Source organism: Amaranthus tricolor, chromosome 7, assembly GCF_026212465.1.
Source record: "Amaranthus tricolor cultivar Red isolate AtriRed21 chromosome 7, ASM2621246v1, whole genome shotgun sequence".
Lineage (NCBI taxonomy): Eukaryota > Viridiplantae > Streptophyta > Magnoliopsida > Caryophyllales > Amaranthaceae > Amaranthus > Amaranthus tricolor.
The window spans coordinates 15,468,920-15,491,419 of NC_080053.1; the positions used below are offsets into that span (position 1 = coordinate 15,468,920).

General features: G+C 32.1%; 1 protein-coding gene and 1 pseudogene across 1 annotated transcript; both read left to right on the forward strand.

Annotated features, from left to right (window-relative positions):
* The first annotated feature begins 1,521 nt into the window (after positions 1 to 1,521).
* On the forward strand, positions 1,522 to 6,864 carry LOC130817810 (probable methyltransferase PMT26). The gene is made up of 9 exons (XM_057683717.1): positions 1,522 to 1,693; positions 2,434 to 3,444; positions 3,521 to 3,670; positions 3,975 to 4,245; positions 4,362 to 4,472; positions 4,573 to 4,747; positions 5,012 to 5,284; positions 5,970 to 6,164; positions 6,278 to 6,864. The coding sequence occupies exons 2-9, from the start codon at positions 2,464 to 2,466 to the stop codon at positions 6,504 to 6,506; spliced, it is 2,385 nt and encodes a 794-aa protein (XP_057539700.1). The 5' UTR covers positions 1,522 to 1,693; positions 2,434 to 2,463; the 3' UTR covers positions 6,507 to 6,864.
* A 15,623-nt stretch (positions 6,865 to 22,487) lies between these two features.
* The window catches only part of LOC130818542 (nuclear transcription factor Y subunit B-3-like), a 657-nt pseudogene continuing 644 nt past the window's right edge, over positions 22,488 to 22,500 (forward strand).

Consider the following 22,500-nt stretch of genomic DNA (forward strand, 5'->3'; position numbering starts at 1 on the left):
AATGCATATTGTGAATGATGAAGACTCTATATTAGGTCGGGAACCCATGCGGGTTTGATAACACAAGCATAGTCGGTTTTTGTATCGTTTCAGAGGCTTTTATAGTGTTGGATGGTCCTGCAATTGATCTTACATGCAGCCCAATTAGTCAAATGTGAGACTAGAATACAAGTAACTTGAAGTTGAATGCCAGTAGATTTGCTAACCCTGAGACAGATCTTGAGTTCTTTGTAGATTTCCTTTCCTCTGCTTTCAAAATCATAATTTTTGGATTATAAATCATTTTAAACGCCATATTATGATTTATTAACATTTAGTTTATAGTTTCGCTTAACCTTTGTGCTATATGAATTGTCGATAGAAGTTTAGAAAAGTTTAAAGAAGATTATTAAGTTACTAATATGACTCGATATAAACTCAAATATAAAAGTAAGAGTTTAGATAAGTATGATAGTTCCTTAATTCGAAATGACTTATTTTATTTGGTGAATAGTGAGTAATCTGGACTCTTTATTTTTTATTGTTTGATTTTAAGGATCTAATTTATATATTATAAATATTGCAATACTGTCATGTTACGGAATTTTGATAAAATTGATGCATATAGTATCATCTCGATTACTTGAATTGTTAATTAAAAATTGATTATTTTATTTAAAATTGAAATTGTTGATTAAAGATTAATTATTCAAATCAATTACTTGAATTGTTAATTACTCGATGTCCAACATGAATGTCTAGCAAATTGTTGGAAGTTGTTTTAAAAAGCCATCAACCTTCGCTTCAAAAGATGACTACATTTATTGTTCAAAGGTATAATTCAATACCTTTTCAATGAAAAAACAACTAATTTATAAATTTATCTTTACATTTGAATTGATTGGTTTCTTGAACTACCCAGCAAAGCTTTATGGCTCAGCTCAACATATAAAGCTTTCAATACGTTTCTATGTCTTAATTTGATGTTGTTGTTTATGACTTCCTCCGTTCTAATTTACTTGCAACGTTTGCTTTTTCACGCAGTCCAATGCACTAATTTAATCCTTAATATCTCTCATTATGTGTAATAAAAAATATAAAAATTTGATAATAAAAATCTTTGTAATGAGACAAATCAAAACAAGATCTCACTTGACTATGTTTTAACTTATAAAGTAAAAACTAATCACAAATTAAAAGTGATAAATAAATACTGTCATTTATTCTAATGGGGAAGTACTTTCTATCTTCCGCTTTTGTATTCTTTACACCTTAATAACATTTTGACATTGTAATATTTTCATTCGAAATACTATAAATAGAAATATATAATTAACATTTTAAAATTCGACAGTGTCACGCTTCTCACAACTATTATGTTAAAAACCTAAGAGTTTAAAAACAAACATCCTCCTAAATCATAGGAGCTATCATTCGCAATTACCCATCAACGTTTTTTAGATTTTCGTAAAAAATATCAATATTTCAACTCTTTCTCCCAAAAAACCAGTTTTTAAAAAATAAAGAGCTCTCATAAACAATTAAAAGAAAATTCATTAAATTAATAAATTATTACTAACCCGTCATATCAATTATTTTCTGTTATTCAGCATTCATTCGTACTGTCACTAATAGTTCCCATTTTCTCTCTCTTTAAGTAGGGAGGGAATTGTAGCATGAATTACAGCTTTTAAACGAGCAGATCCAATTCAAGGTACTTATAAATTCCCTGTTTTGTAGCGATTTAGTAGCAGTATTTGAATTTGAACTTTTTACTTACAAGATCTGTGTTTTGGTTTTTGTTTGTTTTTTGTGTGTTTTTTTCGTAAGAATTGTCGATTTTCTCTGTTTATTGAGCTAATTTTGTGTATTATATACAAAGTTTCTTCAGAAATTATTAAGTTCAGCTGTTTCGCTGATTACCCATTTGATTAATCTCATAAATGGGTGATTTGAAATTGATCTATATTTAACGTGAATTATTGTGTGAAATTAGGAGTAGTGTTATGAATTTATTACTTTGAGTTTTAATTGAATTGATATCAATTATCATGTTTGAATTAGTATGTACTTTTGAGCGATGATGATTATACTGGTATATATATAGGCCGAACAGTATCTCTTCGTCTGTGCTGAACCATATCAGCGGGTAATATTAATCATGTTTTTATCAAATGTGTATGATAATTGATGTAATGTAATGACTAATGAATTAATGACTAATGAAATCATAACTGTATGTTTATGTTGTCAGTTTCTAGGGTTTTATAAAGGTGATATCTACTAACGTTTTTTTGTAACCATGTTGATTGGTTGATACTATAATTTTTATATAGTTTTCATTCAATCTCTTGAAAGTAATGTATAGTGAAATAAAAATAATATGCCCGTTCAGTGGGACATGTTGGAATTTGGAATTGTGAAGTTTATTTAGTTTAATTGAAATTTTATCAGAGTTAAGTAAGAATTGACGAGATTAAAGGGATGGCATTGGGAAGATATACAAGGGTTGATGGGAAGAAATCGACGAATTATTGCTCGACAGTGACCGTGGTAGTTTTTGTTGCTCTTTGTCTGGTTGGGGTATGGATGATATCATCATCCTCTGATACAGCTCCAGAAAACTTTGATTTTCCCCAGGAGAAACAAAAAACTGAGGTTAAACAGGATAAATTAAAACAGGAAGAGGTGAAGCAAGATCCAGTAAAAGAATACAATCCCGCTCACTTGCCTGAGGATGCAAGTAAAGGAGACAGTAATATTAAGAGTGAAAACCCGAATGAGGCGCCATCGGAGGAAAAGAAAGAGGAGAAGCCGAGTGACGATGAAAAATCAGATGATACTAATAATAAAAGTGAGACAAATGAACAAGTGATAGAAGAAAACCAAAATCTAAAGAAAGATGGATTTGAGGAAGCAAATACGGAACATGGTGGGAATAATACTGGTGAAAAGAAAGAATCAGGTGAAGGTTCTAGTGAGAATGAGAAGCATTCGGAGGAGAGTCCTAGCAAAACACAAGACGAAAAGAAAGAGAGTGAGATAGACGAGAAGGTGGAGCAAAATCAAGACAGTGAATCTGATAATAGTAGCAAAATGGAGGGCGGTGAATCAAAGGAACAGGTTGCTCAGGAGGTCTTTCCTTCTGGGGCTCAATCTGAGCTCCTTAATGAGTTTTCCACTCAGAATGGTAGCTTCTCAACTCAGGCTGCTGAGTCAAAGAATGAAAAGGAAACTCAAAAATCTTCAACCCAACAAGAAAAACTTACCTGGAAACTCTGCAATACCACTGCTGGGCCAGATTATATTCCTTGCCTTGATAACTGGGATGATATCCATCATCTGAGGAGTACTAAGCATTATGAGCATCGAGAGAGGCATTGTCCTGCTGAACCACCCACTTGTCTTGTTCCCCTTCCTGTAGGATACAAGCGACCTGTCGAATGGCCTAAAAGCAGGGAAAAGGTAGATAAAAGTATCCATCAATGTAAATAAATTACAGTGTTCTTTCACTAAAAGTGTCTCTTTTTTCTTTCTGCAGGTTTGGTACTCTAATGTTCCACACACCAAGTTGGTACAGATTAAGGGGCACCAGAACTGGGTAAAAGTTAGTGGCGAATACCTTACTTTTCCTGGTGGTGGAACGCAGTTCAAGAAAGGAGCTCGCCACTATATTGAGTTTATAGAACAAGTGAGCTCACATATCTCACTACCAACGCTCTTGTGTATTGCAAATTTATATGCTGTTATTCATTATGACAATGCTAGGAATGCATGCTTTTCTTTTGTGTGCCTTACGGTGTGATTATATTATGCCTGGTACTTTTGTTATTGTTGATGTCCTCTGTTCGTGTTACCTTAAATGCTTGTAGAATCAATATTGGTTATCAACAACATAATTGGACAAAGCTGAAACAAAAGTTGTTTTAGGTTTAGTTTTCCATAGTGTTACACTTGCTATGTTTCATATCACCCATCCTCTGAAATCTCCGCAGATGTTACCTGATATTGCATGGGGAAAACGATCACGTGTTGTGCTGGATGTTGGATGTGGAGTTGCGAGCTTTGGAGGTTTTCTCTTTGATAAAGATGTGCTGACTATGTCATTTGCTCCAAAAGATGAGCATGAAGCTCAAGTGCAGTTTGCTCTTGAACGAGGAATTCCAGCTATATCTGCTGTTATGGGAACACAGAGACTGCCTTTCCCCGGGATTGTTTTTGACATTGTGCATTGTGCTAGGTGTAGGGTTCCATGGCATATTGAAGGTAATTTTAACATAAATGTCATGCCAATATATATACTTTTGGCACTACATTTGATTCTTTCCTTCATTGCTCTTAGCAATGTTCGATGAGTACTGATTCAACCGTATGTGACACAGGTGGAAAGCTCTTATTGGAACTAAACCGTGTGTTGCGTCCTGGTGGTTACTTTGTGTGGTCTGCCACTCCAGTTTATCAGAAACTTGATGAGGATGTTGCAATTTGGAAAGGTAAGCTCTAATTCAGTTCTGCAGTACTGAGCAGATGATTTACAACATTATTTATCTCATTAATCAGTGTTTTTCTTGTTTGTTTTATTTCTATTAACAGCGATGTCTAAATTGACCGAACAAATGTGCTGGAAACTTGTCAAGAAGGAAAGGGACGCAATGAATAAGATTAGTGTAGCAATCTACCAAAAACCATCATCTAATGAGTGCTATGAACAGAGGTCCCAGAATGAACCCCCATTATGTGAGCAGTCCGATGATCGTAATGCTGCCTGGTACTTTTTTTTCTATGATTTTCTAATTTATAGTCATCTAAAGCTTGATATTTGCAATGCCTGAAGGCCATTTACCTTGTCACGGGTAGTGCAGTGATTAACTAGGGACTTATCTGTGTCTTGGGAAAAACAATTATAACTGTTTTCTTCCTCCTCTTCTAGTACTTGGAACATACAACTATTTGATTGACATGCATATTTAGTAATCTGCAAACTTGTCCTTCTTGATCTGTTGATTCATGTTCCATTTGTTTGTATGTAAAGGAATATCCCCTTGCAAGCATGCATGCACAAAGTACCAGAAGGTGAAACAGAACGCGGGTCTCAGTTGTCAGAGCAATGGTCAGCAAGATTGCAAAAGGTACCATACTGGCTAACTAGTTCTCAGGTTGGTGTTTATGGGAAGCCGGCACCTGAGGATTTCTCTGCAGATTATGAGCATTGGAAACATGTAGTTAGCCAATCTTACCTCAATGGCATCGGTATCAGCTGGTCCAATGTGAGAAATGTGATGGATATGAGAGCTGTTTATGGAGGGTGAGAGCTTCTCTTCCTGTGAATATTTGCATTTTTCTTATTATACACATCTTTGGTGGATCTCTTACTCGACTCATCATTTTTGGAAGAGAGACGTATACTTTTGGAAAAATTACCAGGAATAATACAACCTTTTGCTTATTTCCCTAGGATAATACCAATTTTTGATTAACCATGAATAATAATACCAACTTTGGGGAGTGTTTCTAAAATTATCCCTAACATGTTAACAATCAAATTATAGGAGATTATATGACAAAAAAAATTGGTAATTTAGTGAATAAACTAAAGCTTGTATTATTTTAGGAAAAACCCCCCCTAGATTGGTGTCATTTATGGTTAATCAAAAGTTGGTATTGTTGTAGACAAACTAACGAAAGGTTGTTTTCTTCACTGTAATTTTTCCTATATTTTTTACCCAAACTAATGAAAAGGAATGTGCAACTTTTTAAAGACACAAAGGATGTTGGTTTGGCTAATGTTTCGAAGAAACTCTTCTGTGCACTTCCTCATTCATAAACAAGTGTTTTCTGGAGACACCAAAATTATGTGTTATTGATTCGGCATTGATAAAGTTCTTTCATGCATCAGAATAGCTGAATCGGTGCATAGTTGACTAGTGTATTGTATCATGTTTCATTGTATTCCACTATAGTTAGAATATTAACGCAGTTGTTGTATACAGATTTGCTTCAGCTCTGAGAGATCTGAAAATCTGGGTCATGAATGTGGTCACTGTAGATTCACCCGATACACTTCCTATTATTTATGAACGCGGTCTCTTTGGGATTTATCATGATTGGTGCGAGTCATTTAATACTTACCCTCGATCATATGACCTCCTTCATGCGGATCACCTATTCTCTAAAATCAAACAGAAGTATGTACTGTAACTTTACTAAGCATTTCTTGTCAAAAAAACAAGCTTTTACTAAGCATTTTGGCTTGTTTGGTTTTTCCTCCAATGACCCCTTAATGATCTAAATATGACAGGTGCAACATGCCAGCCTTGGTTGTTGAGGTCGATAGGATCTTACGACCTGAAGGAAAGATCATTGTCCGCGACAAAGTTGAGATTATTAACGAGTTGGAAACATTGCTTAGATCGATGCACTGGGAGATTCGACTGACCTATTCCAACGACAAAGAAGGATTATTGTGTGCCCAGAAGACAATGTGGCGACCTGATGAGGTGGAGACTCTGACGTATGCAATCAAGTAAACTCATACATACTCTATGGATGCGTAATTCTGAAGAGTCACCTCGTCGAGTCGTGCATTCTGTACTTTTATAGGTATTCTTTCAGTTCTTTAATAGCTAATTGCAATCTGTAGTTAGCTATAAATTTTTGCCCCTGGCCCCTTCAGGAAAAGGTTCATGCACTAGCAGTGAACATAGCCTACGCAATCTGGGTTGTGATTAACCATATATAGCCAAGTAGGAGGGAAAATGCAACAATTAGTTTCTTGATGAGGAAATATTGGGTTCAAATTTGTACGCACGAAACTATAAGAAATGTTTATAATTTTAGTTCTATTTCGTGAAATATAGCTTCACAAGTAATTTTTTTTCTACTCCATCATTTTTGTCAACTAGAATTTACGAATTTAGTGTCAAACTTTGACTATGATTTTTATTAGTCTATATGAAAAAACATATTCATGTGGGATCTTGATAAATTCGTCTCAATATATATTTTCTAAATATCAACAATTAAGAACTTTTGAAAACTCACAATTATGAAATTTTGTTTGCCATAATCTTTCATAATCCAATTGAACAATTCTTGGGTGTGAGCAGTCCCTGAATTCTTTGGGTGAGAGTAAATTCCCTCATGCCATTGCAAGACAAGTTCACTGCACTGAGAATAGGCAACATCAAAAAGTTTCATATCAGCTAGGCCATACTCAAATATTAATATTGTATCGGAGGATCAATTTAAGAATATATATATATATATATATATATATATATATATATATATATATATATATATATATATATATATATATATATATATATATATATATATATATATATATATATTAAATTGGAAATATAAATTATACATTTGGTATAGGAACGTCATTTGCTAGACAAATAACGTACCATTTTTGTCTAATATAATTATTCTAACTATTGTCAAATGTACAATCCTACAAAAGCACTCCAAATAGATAAGAATCAATTATTATTGACAAGTCAAGTATATTATTTGAATTATAAGATAATAAGAAAAATTGTCTACAATAATTCAATCATTGTCTAATTTTTCTATAATAATTTAAACTTTTGATTAATTATGAATAATAAGAACTAAAGATGTATTTTCCTCTAGCATTCAAGTAGGTAAATGAACCTACTAGTATAAGTAATTAAAAATAAAAAAAGATAAGAAAAAAAAAACTAAATCAGCCCCCCTTCCCTACTACTACCAACCTTTGTCCGAGTTTTGCCTTCCAATGGACTGTTCTTGGTTTTTTTTTACGGTCATATGGAGCTTTAGCACTCGGAGCAACATCAGCAACAACTCACGTTGTTTTGGGACAATTCAAGACCTGTATAATTCTACTAGGTGGGTACCTATTGTTCAATTCAGATCTAGGATCAATGAGTCTTTGAGGTCCAGTTACAGCATTGGATGGCACGTCAGTTTATACACACTTAGTGTGAATGAATCGTCAAAATGTGTTACGACGCAAAATCCGATCCAAAATCAGTCCGAAAAAGCTAAACCAGATGCTGAAGATGTTGAGGACAATGGTAGTGTGACGAGCATCTTACTGAATAATGAGACAATGGAGAGGGAAAGAATTGCTATTTGTTATATAGCATTAAGAATATAGAATTCTGAGTTTATTAAACAAGTCATTGAAGGTTAATTAAAAAAAAATACATTCAACCTCCACATTCACTTAATGAATTCTACTAATTTGCCGGTGGTGGTAGGCGGCATAGGGTTGGAAGAAAAGGTGGCTGATGTGGGGTGGTGGGCCTGGTGGCAGGGATGGAAGAGAGTAGGAGTGTGGCATTGGTGGAGGAAATGGGTTTTGGATTTTTCTTTTTTTATTTTATTTTTTCCTAAATGACCTATTTAACAAGTTCTAGGTAATTTCAGATGTTAGTGGAAAATACTGCTTTTAATTGGTATTATTCATTGTTAATTAAAAGTTGAGATTATTGTAAGAAAATCGGATAAAGGTTGGATAATTCTGGGTAATTTTTCAAAGATAATATTACCCTTAATACCAACATATGGTTTTATTGACATGCCAAATGTATTAATTAGATAAGGTTATAATTGATTGTGTGACAATTTATTTTCCTAAATAAATTTAAAGCTAAATTGGATAAGTATTTAAACGATTTTATTACATTAATTCTTTATACCTTTATTGCAGTCTTCAAGAGATTACTTATTTAAAAATTTATTTTATACCTAGGAATTTATTAAAAATATATTAATTTAAATTATAAAATGTTTGAATTATGCTCAAATTAAAACCAAAAAATTGGTTTGAATCGACTCAAAATTACCTCAATTTATTCATAAATTAAATACCTAGTATTTAATTGAATACTAGAAGACCATCAAAAGTATGTTTGAGTATAATTATAGTGTTAAAATTAGATTAAATATTTTAATAAGTTGTGTCAAAGGAATTATTTTCTTAAAAGATGTAGTTTGTATACTTTATTTAAACAAAAAAGTATGTTTTTCTTGAGTCATTCTTTAAAAAGTTTATTTTTATATATTTTCATACGAAAAAATAAAAAACAAAATTAACAAAATAAACTACTTTTCAAACTTATTCCAAAAGTAAGCGTGAAAATCCCAAACCTGAGGTTTGGGGCTGTTCGCAGTTAATAACTGCAAACAGTTCAAAAAAAACAAAAATAGTTGTTCCCACTTAGTAACTGGGAACAACTTTGATTTTTTTTTGACTTGTTCGCAGTTACTAACTGCGAACAGCTATCTGTGTATTTGTGCAGCTATCTGTTCGCAGTTACTAACTGCGAACAGGTCAAAACAAGTCAAATAATTGTTCGCAGTTAGTAACTGCGAACAACTATTTTGTCCTATTTGACTGCTCGTAGTTAGTAACTGCGAACAGCTCCAAACCTCAGATTTGAAAATTTCACGCTTATTTTTGGAAAATTTTTGAAAACTAATTTATTTTGTTAATTTTTTTTTTCAGTTAACCTTTTCAAATTTTCAAACTAAACTCCATACATACTAAACTCCATGTATTGGGCCTTCAATGCTTTGGACTTCTTTAACCCTAGATCCTTTTTTATAATAATTTAAACATTATTTAAATTTAAATTGTTCTGCAATTCGAATTTCAAAAGCTTAAACTTAAAAAGTTAGTTCTCAAAAATGGGATAATGACAAAATTATTCGAATAAATTAGCAGTAAATCATACTATTTAATAATTTTGCTATGTAACGAATAATGGTAGCTCATGAGAGCTTGGCGAATGTCATTGTTATAATGGTTAACATATTATTATGTGTCAATCACTTAAATAACTAATTGTCCAAATCAACACATTATTATGTGTCAATCAATTAAATATCTAAATAATAAACTATATAGAATAATTGTCCATATTACATGCATTATTGTCATACCTATGAATTAATTTTAAGAATTTATTTTAAAGATAGTATTGATATCATAGTAGGAGTATTAATGTTATTAAAATCATACTTTTTAATAATTTTGCTGTAATATGACAAATGATAGCTCACGAGAGCTTTGCAAAATGTTATTATTTTAATGGTTAACATATTATATGTCTATCAATTAAATAACTAATTGCCCAAATGAGCGATAGAGAGTAATTATAAAGTGTTAGTTATTATAAAGTCTTATTAAAATAAACTATAGAGAGTAATTGTCCATTTTACATGCATTATTGTCATACTTAGGAACTTATTTTTAGAATTTATTTTAAATATAGCATCGATATCATAAAAGGAGTATATAATATTATAAAAATCATACATACTAATAATTATACATTTTAACATTAACAATTGTGCTATAAAATGACAAATGGCAGCTCATGAGAGCTTTGTCAAATGTCATTATTTTAATGGTTAAGATATTATTATATCTCAATCAATTAATAAGTAATTGCCAAAATCAACACATCATTTTAAGCAGATTTTTGATAAAAAGGGGTCAGTTAATATAAAAAATTTTATGACAACAAAAAATATTTACTTAAATAATACTCTGGAGAACAATTGTCCATTTTACATGCATTATTGTCATACTTAGGATCTTATTTTAAGAACTATCATACATTCTATTAATTTTATTGTATAATAGAAAAAAGAAAGTTTGATTATGAGGATATCATTTGTCTTTTTTTATTGGTTAGTATTAATGGAATTTCACTGATTTTCATTTTTTATACTTACTATATTTACAAATTTATATTTTTGCAAAAACTCATACAATAATAGATGTAATAAATCACAATTAATCCAATAACACAGTTGTATATAAATGCACTGTTTGAAAAATTTTAAAGGGAAATATATAATTTACTGTGTAGAACATTATATATTGTCTAATAAAATTATGGAATAACACCGCATAGAAAATTATACTACGGAATAAATTACATTTATTTATTCCAGTGTGATTAGAATTACACAACTTAGAAAATGGTACCTGTAAAATTACACTGTGTATAAAATTATACAGCAATTTAAGAAATTACTTGAAGTACATAATAACCCCTTTTTCCATCAATTGTTATTTAAAACTAAAATGACATAAAATTCAATTAATTGTTCATTAAAATTAGTGATTTATATTGTTAGACTACCATAATTACAATTTTGAATTTTAGGAAAAAATGTGAAGTATTGTTTGCAATTTAAAATTTCATTAAAATATTAACGTATTTAAAAATATGTGCATTGTACGAGTTTCTATCCTAGTACTATTTAATAATTTTGTTGTAAAATGACAAATGATAGCTCATGAGAGCTTTACCGAATGTCATTATTTCAATGGTTACCATATTATTATGTGTCAATCAATTAAATAACTAATTGTCCAGATCAACACATCATTTTAAGAAGGTTTTCATAAAAGGGTTAGTTGATCTTATGACAACAAAAAATATTACCTAAATAATAAACTCTAGAGAAAAATTGTCTATTTTACATGCATTATTGTCATACTTAGGAATTTATTTTAGAATTATACTATTTATTAATTTTGCTGTAAAATGACAAATGGCAGCTCATGAGAGCTTTGCCAAATGTCATTATTTTTTGCCAAAATTATAAAAAAACTACCTTATGTAAAAATTTTTGCAAAAAACTACCTTATATAATACAATTGTTTGCAAAACACTACCTTATAACGGATTGTTGCCTTTAACCGCTAACTTTAATCGTTGACCGGCATGTGAAAGTCACGTGATACTTTACTGTTTTTAATTGTTCTTCATTTCAGTTCTGCCCATTCGAAAATCCTTTGTTCCTTCCTTTGATTTGCAGCGATAAACCCTAATTCTTCTTTCTTTCCCCTTTCTTTCTTTCTCCTTGCATTCCAATCTTTAATTCATTCAAAGATCATCATTGTTTTCCAATTAATTAGTTATGTCTTCTTGTTCTTCAAGCGAAAATTCGTTATAAAAATGTAGGTGTGGAGTTCCCTTTGCAAGGAGGGTTTCATGGACTAAGGAAAATCCTGGAAGAAGGTTTAAGACTTGCGTTTTTTATGATCCTAATACAAAATGGAGGGGATGCAAAAAGTTTAAATGGATTGATGAACCTGAAACAGTTTGGCAAAGAGAAGTGACTAACAAACTTGTGGAGGACAAGCGACAATTAGCAACTGAAATCAAGATTTTGACATCAAGGGTTTGTTGGTTGGAACATGAAAAGGAACAAGCACTTTCGGAAATTAAAAGGATTAAGAAGAAATGGATGAATGAGAGGAAGCATGGAAGTCAGATTACAAGCTTTGTATTAGGTTTTTCATTTGTTTTTGTTAGTGTGTCTTGTATTAATCAAGGCTAATAATTGAAGTTTATGACCTATTTAAGAATAATTGTAACAGTGATTTGGATATTGTAACATGATCATGAAGAATGAATTAAGTTTTATTTTGTCCATTTACTTTCTTTGCAGGTTTTGTAAATACACTTGTATGTTTGCTGTATTTCCTGTGTTGTGTTTAGGACCTGTGTTTGCTGTGTTGTGTTGTGTTTATGACCTGTGTGTGCTGTGTTGTGTTTGCTGTGTATGTTGTGTTTGCTGTGTTTGCCTGCTGCTTGGAAAACAACATACACTTAACTTACAACAATTTGCTTACATACATATACACAACACAGAAGCATTTGCTTACATACATATACACAACTCAAATCAGTATTGTTGCACTGACTCATGTTATGTATGTTGTGTTTGCCCAATGCTTGGAACACAACATACACTTAGCACTAATTTGTTTCAGCACTAGTTTAGCACGGATTTGTTTCAGCACTGATTTGCAGCAGTAGTTCATGTTTCTTTTTCAAGAATGCTCTTCAGCAGTAGTTCTCACAACAATGTTTTATGAAGTAGATTCTTAGTTCATACACTGATTTGCTAACATGCAGTTCAACATAGTACATTCATCACAGTAACTGAATTCAACACATTACATTCAACATTAAATTACTTATACAGCTCTATATTTGAGTATTTTGATCCATTACACATGAAGTAGATTGTTGTTGACTAATGGAGCTAGGAACATCATTTGTTGTAGATTGTTGAGTAGAAGAAGATCCCATTTTAGGCCTTCCACCCTTTGACTTGATCTTTGTTGGTGGTGGTTTGGGTGGATTCTTGCAGCCTTTTTTGTAGTGACCTAGGTCACCACAATTACCATATCTCCGTTGCTTGAATTCTCTAACAACACATACAACCTTCTTACCTTCATCAGCTTCCTTCTTTCTTTTCCTCTTGTTAGGCCTTCCAGGCATCTTTCGATATGGTGGAGGAAGTGGTTTGGCTAAAGTGGTTGTGGGCCATATTTTGTGTCCTGGCATACCATAAAAATTTGGAGCATACGTCTTGCGATACGTTTCTACAAGTTACGCTTCGTGCACAAAGTCGTTGGCATATAATTTTCTAAGAACAACACAAGCCAAGGCATGTTTACAGGGAATCCCTATAAGGTCCCAGCTTCCACAATGGCAAGTCTTATTGGCCAAGTTTACAACATAAGAGTCGTCATTATCATCCACCTCAAACTCACACACATCCACTGGGATTACCCTTAAACCATATATATCCTTTGCATTTTTTTCAATCATTTTCGTGATAGATGGCATTAACACACCTTTGAAGTTACTCAGCCCTTCCCTTTTGGCTGCACTTCTTTGCATCACATATCTCCTAATCCACTCCATTAGAGATATTATAGGCTTCCCCCTTGCTTCTACTAACTCATTATTGATTTCCTTTTAAATATTATTTAACAACATCCCAGACTTACTCCTACTACAAAAAGGATGCCTAGACCAGTGTTTTGTAGGAATGGCAACTAGATATTCATATGCTTCAACAGAAATATTCTTTATTTCATTCATTTCTCTCTCAAAATGAAACTGTAAACATAAATTGTTATTAATTAGTTTGACATTATATCAAATATTTAATTGTATACTTGATTCCATACCTTGTTGTAAGCTCTTGCTGCTCTCCAAAAGTGTTGTTTGAACAACTCACCAGGGAACTTCATCTTGAAGTTCGCCCATATATGCCTACAGTAGAACCAAATTTCAGCTTCAGGAATCATTGAGTTCAAAGCTTCAACCACACCCTACATTATCCACAAATTAATATTAGGGTTATAACATTAGTTACATTTAAAACAAGATATGTGTTAACAAGTAATTACATTCATACCTTTTGCCTATCGCTCATGAAGGTGAAAGCTTCACCTCCTGCTTGAACCCAACTAATCGATGCAGTAACCGACCTAAGGTCTTCTACGAGGAGATTTAGAAACCAAGTCCAAGTTTCTACATTTTATGTTTCGACCACAGCCCATGCAACGGGGAAGATGTTATTGTTCCCATCTTTACCTACAGCAGTCAACAAAACCCCAGGGAATTGTCCCTTCAAATGTGCCCCATCAACACCTATAATAGGCCTACAGTCAGCAACAAAACCCTCCTTACATGCTGGCAAGCATATATACATCCTTTAGAACAAAGGTGCGGGTGTGTCTATTCCAATGCATTTAACGATTGCAGTGCTTCCTGGATTAAACCTCCTTATTGCTTCCGCATAATCCCACACCTTGCTATACTCTTCACTAACATCACCATAGATCATTTTCATTGCAATTCTTTTAGCCATATAACACTTAGAATACTTCACTTCACAACCTAACTCTCTATTAACCTGTTTCTTAAATGCCTTTAATTCCCAAGTTAGATTTTCCCTCCAATCATCTATGTATTTCTCAGCTAAATACAAAGCAGTGACTTTGTTGTTTTGGTGTTGGTGACCACAAGTGTGCTTGGGAAAATAACTCCTTATTTGAAGTGTCTCCTCATCTTTCAACTTCACAGCATGAACCTTAAAATAACACTTCTTCTCCTTCCCACAAACACAGTTCACAATTCTAGCTTTCGATTTCATGCAATCGCATCTATTGTAGCAATATACACTGATCCTACTACTACCATTATGCAGGTAATAATAATTGTAACCACATTCAATAGCATGGTAACTTAGTGCTTTTCTAAACACATATGTCGAAGGAAACTTAAGGCCTAAAGATAAATTGATCTTACCCTTGAAATCAACCTCAGGATTGAATGTAGGATAGCTGCATATACCTTCCTCATCATCATTCAATGCACCCAAATCATAATCATCAGACTGGGGTTCATCATTATCAAAGTATAAGTCTCTATTGTTTTCTTCATCAACCTCCTTATCTACAATCAATCTAATTTCATCATCACCTATAAACACATCATCAAGACCATAAACTACATTTTCTGCAAACAAATCAGAATCATCCTCATATTCATCTTCATCACCACATATAATCATCATCACTACTATCCTCAAAATCACAAACTTGTTGCTCTTTGTGGCCTCTCTCATTTGGTGTAAGGTTTAGGGTAGAAATAGCAGCTGAGTTATTTGTTTTAGATCTAGGGTTAGCACTTAAACATTCTTTATAACCTTTATGTGTGACTGGTGGTCCCAACAGCCCAGCATCAGCATCCACATTTGCTCTTTCCAACTCATCCACAACCTCATGTGCCACATCAGAACTGTCAATCACCACCTCATCTACCCTAACATTACCCACCTCAGTTGCCTACTCAGACTATTTCTTTTTCGAATCACTAGCTTTTTTACGAATTTTCAATTTCTTCATCTTTTTGATTTAGCTAATTTTAAGAACCCTAATACATTATTCAGATACAACAACAATCAATTTACAAATTACAAGATATGAAACAACAAATTCAATAGAAAATACACAGCGAAAGGAAGCAAATTTGTAAAACGAAGTAAATTTTAAATCATACCTAAAATACAACAATGAAGTACAAAACCATAATTAAGTAGTAGTACATACCAGTATAGGTTAGAAATTTCAATGACATGAAGTTACGAGGTGGATGGGAGCGAAATGAGGAGTTACAGCAATGGAGTTGTCACTGGAAATGGCAGGAAGGAAGGATTTTCGAATGGGCAGAACTGAAATGAAGAACAATTAAAAACAGTAAAGTATCACGTGACTCTCACATGCCGGTCAACAGTTAAAGTTAGCGGTCAAAGGCAACAATCCGTTATAAGGTAGTGTTTTGCAAACAATTGTATTATATAAAGTAGTTTTTTGCAAAAATTTTTACATAAGGTAGTTTTTTGCAAAATAGGGTATATATTAGGTAGTTTTTTTATAATTTTTGCCTTATTTTTTTAGTGGTTTCCATATTATTATGTGTTAATCAATTAAATAACTAATTGCCCACATCAAACACATCATTTTAAATAGGTTTTCAAAAAAAAAGGGATTAGCTAATCTAAAGATCTTATGACAACAAAAATATTACGTAAATAATAAACTCTAGAAAATAATTGACTATTTTACATGCATTATTGTCATACTTAGGAATTTATTTTAAGAATTATACTATTTAATAATTTTGCTGTAAAATGACAAATGGCAGCTCATGAGAGCTTTGCCAAATGTCATTATTTCAATGGTTACCATATTATTATGTGTTAATCAATTAAATAACTAATTGCTCAAATCTACACATCATTTTAAATAGGATTTCAAAAAAAAAAAAAATTACCTAAATAATAAACACTAGAGAATAATTATTCGTTTTACATGCATTATTGTCATACTTAGGAATTTATTTTAAGAATTTATTCTATATATATTATTGATTTTATAGTAGGAGTATATACTAATAATCATACAATTTAATAATTTTGCTGTAAATTATACGATTTAATAATTTTGTTGTAAAATGATAAATGGTAGCTCGTGAGAGCTTTGCCAAATGTCATTATTTCAATGGTTACCATATTATTATGTGTTAATCAATTAAATAACTAATTGCCCAAATTAACACATCATTTTAAATAAGTTTGCAAAAAAAAAAAGGGTTAGTTAATATAAAGATCTTATGACAACAAAAAATATTACCTAAATAATAGACTCTATCTAGTTATATTATTTAATAATTTTGCTGTAAAATGACAAATAATAGCTCATGAAAGTTTTGTCAAATGTCATTATTTTAATGTTTAACATATTATGTCTCAATCAATTAAAAAATTAAATGCCTAAATCAACACGCCATTTTAAGTAGGTTTTCAAAAAAGGGGTTAATTATTCTAAAGATCTTATAACAACAAAATATAATACCTATAATAAGTTGTCATATGCCGGAAAATCATTAATGGTGCACAAAAGCATTGCACGTAAGGTGAACTCCTCATTAGCATATGCATCAAACACAAAAACGCCTTCATCCCACATCTTTCTCAATTCCTCAACAAGAGGTGCAAGATATACATCTATGTCATTGCTAGATTGTTTAGGACCCGAGATAAGAAGCGAAAGCATAATGTACTTACGCTTCATACACAACCAAGGTGGCAAATTATAGATCACTAACAGTACCGACCAAGTACTATGTTGAGAACTAAAATGCCGAATGGGTTCATTCCATCCTTACACAGTCCGTGCCTTAAATTACGAAACTCATCCCCAAAAGTCATTCTAACTCCAAGTAAGACATAATCTAACCCTTAAATAAGTAAGGGGATAGTCCCCGCCTTCTACTAACACTCTTATTCTCTAAACTATTCTAAGCTCAAGGATTTTATAATCAATAGCTCTTCATATAAAGTTTACTCACTAGTACCTCATAATTTTGATATAATGCATATTATCACAATAAAAAATAATGTCTTAAAGGAAATTGCATATACGGGTTAGTTACTGCGTGTACGTACCTGTAAGCGTCACTACACGACCAAAAAGTCACAAAAATCACCCAACTAAAATTCTACCTTCGTCTTATGAAATAGGCACCTATATAAGTTAGGAGTATAACTAATAAGTCCACTTATCTACTTTGTCATACCAACTAAATATCAAACCACTATCATTCATTCAAGATAAGTCTCCAATTATTCTAACATGCACACATCTAATTCAACATAATCATAATCATCAACTTAACAACGACACAAGTCTTTCCATCACTTTAAGAATAGAAGCATTATGTGCATCGTTCCTTTACATCAACTAAATGTGAGTTATATTGAATCACGTTACTTTAAAAATATAAAAAATCACAATTAAATCTTACAATGTTATATGACACTAGTATGACGATAACGACAAATCTTAAAGTTATCGAATCGTGATATCATTCGCTACATTCCCCAAGGCTAGAAAAACTACCATCAAAGCATCACAACAAATAACTTTAACAACCATCAACGATAAGTTGACACAATGCTCATGACCTTATTTATAACTTTAATAACAACCTAACAAGAGTAGTTGTAATTAACAAAAATCAAACAACAACCATTAACAACTATATATTACTCCTAATTAACAACCAAAATCATTCTCATACTCAAGTACAATCATAACAATAATCTATCAAACTAAGTCTTAGAACAACTTGTAAGGTTATCCAATCAATCATCATACCACCAAAAGTAGCATAAGAACACACACCGTTACTAATTTCAACTCTAAATCAAACCGTAATCCATTCATGTTCAAAGACAACACCTTTAACTACATTCATAATAAGATTTAATAGAAAAAAATAATACACAAGCAACACAAAACTCATAAAATTTATAAAGTTTCAATTAGAAACTAGAAAATATAATTAGGGAGGAAGAAAAATAGCTTAAAAAGGTGAAGCTACTAAAGGGGGTGAAAGGCAAGTGGTTGATATGGTGATGGTGACCCAAGGACCGTGTGGGTTGGTAGAGGAAGCACCGAGTGCGGCTGCTCCTGCTGGCGGCACAAAGCAGCCCGAGTGTTACCTCCTGGTTGGAGGAGAATACGCAGCCTACTATTGTTGGGAGGAGGCAGCGCACGCTGCTGTTGCTGGGGCTGCTCTTGGGGTGGTCGGTGTTGCTCATGGGTGGCCGGTGCTGCACATGGAGGCGCCAAAACAGTGGGCTAGTGGTTGTGGAGGCGCAAAAATAATGAGGTAGAATGGAAGAGAGGGAAAACGTGATATTTGTGAAGTGAGGGCAATGAGTGGTCTCAACTTAAAAATCCTAACTCATCTCTTATAAGGGTAACCTTCTAGTAAGGCCCAACTAAGAAAAGGCACTTTTTTTTGTGCTCGCAATTTTAATGCAAGTATTATTTTAATTTGAACCTCTTTATTTCAGTATTTACAAATCTACTTCTAGTATAAATACGTTAGCCTTTTTAAATTTATATATATAAGTAACCGATTAAACTAATTCGATATAATTTAATATTTAATATAATTATAAAATCACCAAGAATTTTTATAATATTATATAATAACGTTATATAAAAAAATAACGGGTTTTACAGTTTACTTTTCTATTATTTTTTACGTATAATTAATTTACCCAAGCTCCCTCACATGTCTTGATAGATCTACTCTCTTTTTCATCTTAGTTGATGTGTTTCACCTTGTCAAAGTAAGTGCCAATAATCTTAATGATGACGTTAACTTTAAACATATAATCGAACATGCTTTGTCTTGTACTGTAGAGAGGGTCGATAAAGATGTGTTGGATATGGGTGATTTAAGGTTTGGAACGGTTGATAAGAGTTGCTTGATCAAAGCAACAAAGAAAGAAGCAGACTGTGAGTGGCTCGACCAACCGCTCGATCGAGTAAAGCCTAGCTCGACCGGTCGAGCGGTGTTAGCTCGGTCGAGCAGGTGTCCAGAACAAGTCAGTAGCTTCACTGGAAGCTTGCTCGACCGAGCGAGGTAGTGGCTTGGTCGAGCGGAAGTCCAGCAGACTACATTGGATCCTGTTTTTGGTTAGAATTTGTAGTGACTATGTAATAATATGGTGCATTACTCTATTGTTTATTGTAATGTTTATTGTCATGGTTAATTAGGGTGTTAATTGGGATGTTACATATGTGTTTATGGTGATTTATAAGGGAATACTAAGAGTGATGAATATCTTATGCCTATAAATAGGATTCATTACTCATAGTAACATCCACCACAAAAACACACATATTGTTGAGAGGGCTATTGCATTGTTAGAAACTTGAGAGTGTTCTTACTTTGCTTTAGTATTTGTGGTCTTGAGAGATTGTTCTCAAGATAAGGGAGGTTTATATACTTGTTATTGTTGAATTCATTATAATAAACTATATTTGAGGGGGAGGTATTCAAGATACCTCATAAACACTTGTATTCATCTTTTGCATTATATTTTTCATTTGTTTTTCATTGTTAAACCTCAGGCTTTGATTTACACACCTAAATTCCTTAACAAACAAAACCAAAAAAACGCAGAGGTTGATTGAAAATGGAAGAGAAAGGATAAAAAAGCATCTATAACCAATAAATAATAATTACAATGACGATTACATCGTTCGTTATTAAAGGTAAATTTTTCCATGTGGAAAATGACTCATCAAAATTTGGGAGCATAATGTGAGCTTATTACTTTGCTTTAGTGAGTTAATTTTAGACAAATTAGTTATTATTTATGTATTTGTCCGATACACAATTAATTAAAAACTAAGTCAAGATTAGTTCAATGATTGTCTTTACGCAAGGGTTATAAGCCGAATTATAGGTTTGTTCTTTCTATCAAGCCAAATCTTATAGTTAGATCACTCTTCAAAATGCCATGATAATCGGCACAATCAATCAGGAGTTAGGAGGGCCTATAATGGTCTTCTAGGGACGTACACCAACGCCCAAGTTAGTGTTTGAATGATATAGATTACCTAATAAGTCCTTCTAAGTGCAGTGGCAACAAGGTGAATTATTTCTTAAGGTTTTTTTAGCGTGAGATTTTTGTATTAATTTAATGAGTAAGACCTTGTCTTATGTTCTTTTAATTATCTTTTGAAGATGAATTTGTTCTTATTGTGCACATGTAATAAATTGTTGTTCTTATATTTGAGTAAAATTGTACTTTTGTAGAGAATTCACTACCTTACTTATGGCTTGCATTGGATTATTAATAGCCCATTATTGGGGTGCAAGGGAATGTCCCAAAATCCATCAACAAATGTCTTAAGCAATCTCAAAAATATTGCCTTGTTTGAATTACTACAACTACTGATGTGTTGATTGATCATTAGTCTCCTAATGTTATAATTAAGCAATCTCCTAATATTGCCTTCTTTAGCATCTAACACGTGTCCCATTACTAGAAAAGTACCTTCTTAACATTACCACTTGAGTAACTTATGTATTGTAAATATATTTATGAGATAACTTTTAATTAATGCACCGTTTTTTTTTTGTGTCTCTTGAATTTCCTTTCCTATGTTCCCTGAATCATGTACCACGTTGTTGGTACTGAATCTTAGCAGATCATCATTGCTTCCTGATTTATTAACAATCATTTTGGACTCTGATTTAGGGTCCCTAATCCTTTTTTTTTTTTTTACCAAACTCTTACATAGAATTATGCATTAGAATTTTTTACGAAGAACGATCATAATCTTTTGCTCCAAAAGTTACAAGCCTAAAAGATTGAAGAAACAAATGATCATCATTCATTTGACTTTAATTTTAAATCTGAAAAAAATAAAAATTATCATTTCCAGTACATAAAAATGGAGATAAGAAACATTCATAATGTATGGAAAATAATTGCAAAAATTCTAGAAGGCGGTATCGAAAATTTGAAGCCAATTTCTTTGTTTTATTACTCCTATGATGTAGAATTGAACCAAATTTATTACTACATGAAAATATTAACTCTTTGTTTCCAAAAACCTATCTATAAAAAAGAAAAGGAATATTCTATATAAGAGCAACATATCGTTATAAATGCCCGTGGTTGCAAATGTTCAAAAAAATTCCACATAATAGCTTTGTAATGATCTACTTAAAGCTACAGTAACATTAATTGGCTAAAAACATTTAATTGTTCAATAAGTTGTGAAATATCTTAGGAATATTTTATATAGTTGCAACATACTTTTATGAAACACCAATGGTAGCAAATCTTACTATATAATCTACTGTAGCTTTAAAGAAAGAAGACACGGGCAAATATGATATTTTACAACTTAACAGCCAATTATACGTTTTTAGCCTATTAATGTTAATATAGCTTTAAGTATAACATTACAATGGTATTCTGTAGAATTTTTTAAAAATTTTTTATCATTAGCGTTTTATAAAATTATATTGTTACTATAAAAAATATCCCAAAAAAAAATAAATTTTTCAAGATTTTATACCTACTATAAAAGGAGTACTACTAAATTGGCTAAACTAACAAGTTATAATTAGGAAATATTGTATGATCAATAAATTCTAGAAGCATCAATTTATGTGCCTGTTTTTGTGTTTCTAATTATGCATGTCATAACATTTTTCACTGTTAAGCTCTAATTAGTTTTCTTTTTAAACTGAATTTTGTTACCCTGTATAAAAAAAAGAAAATAATAAATATCATAAAACATGGATGATCGGA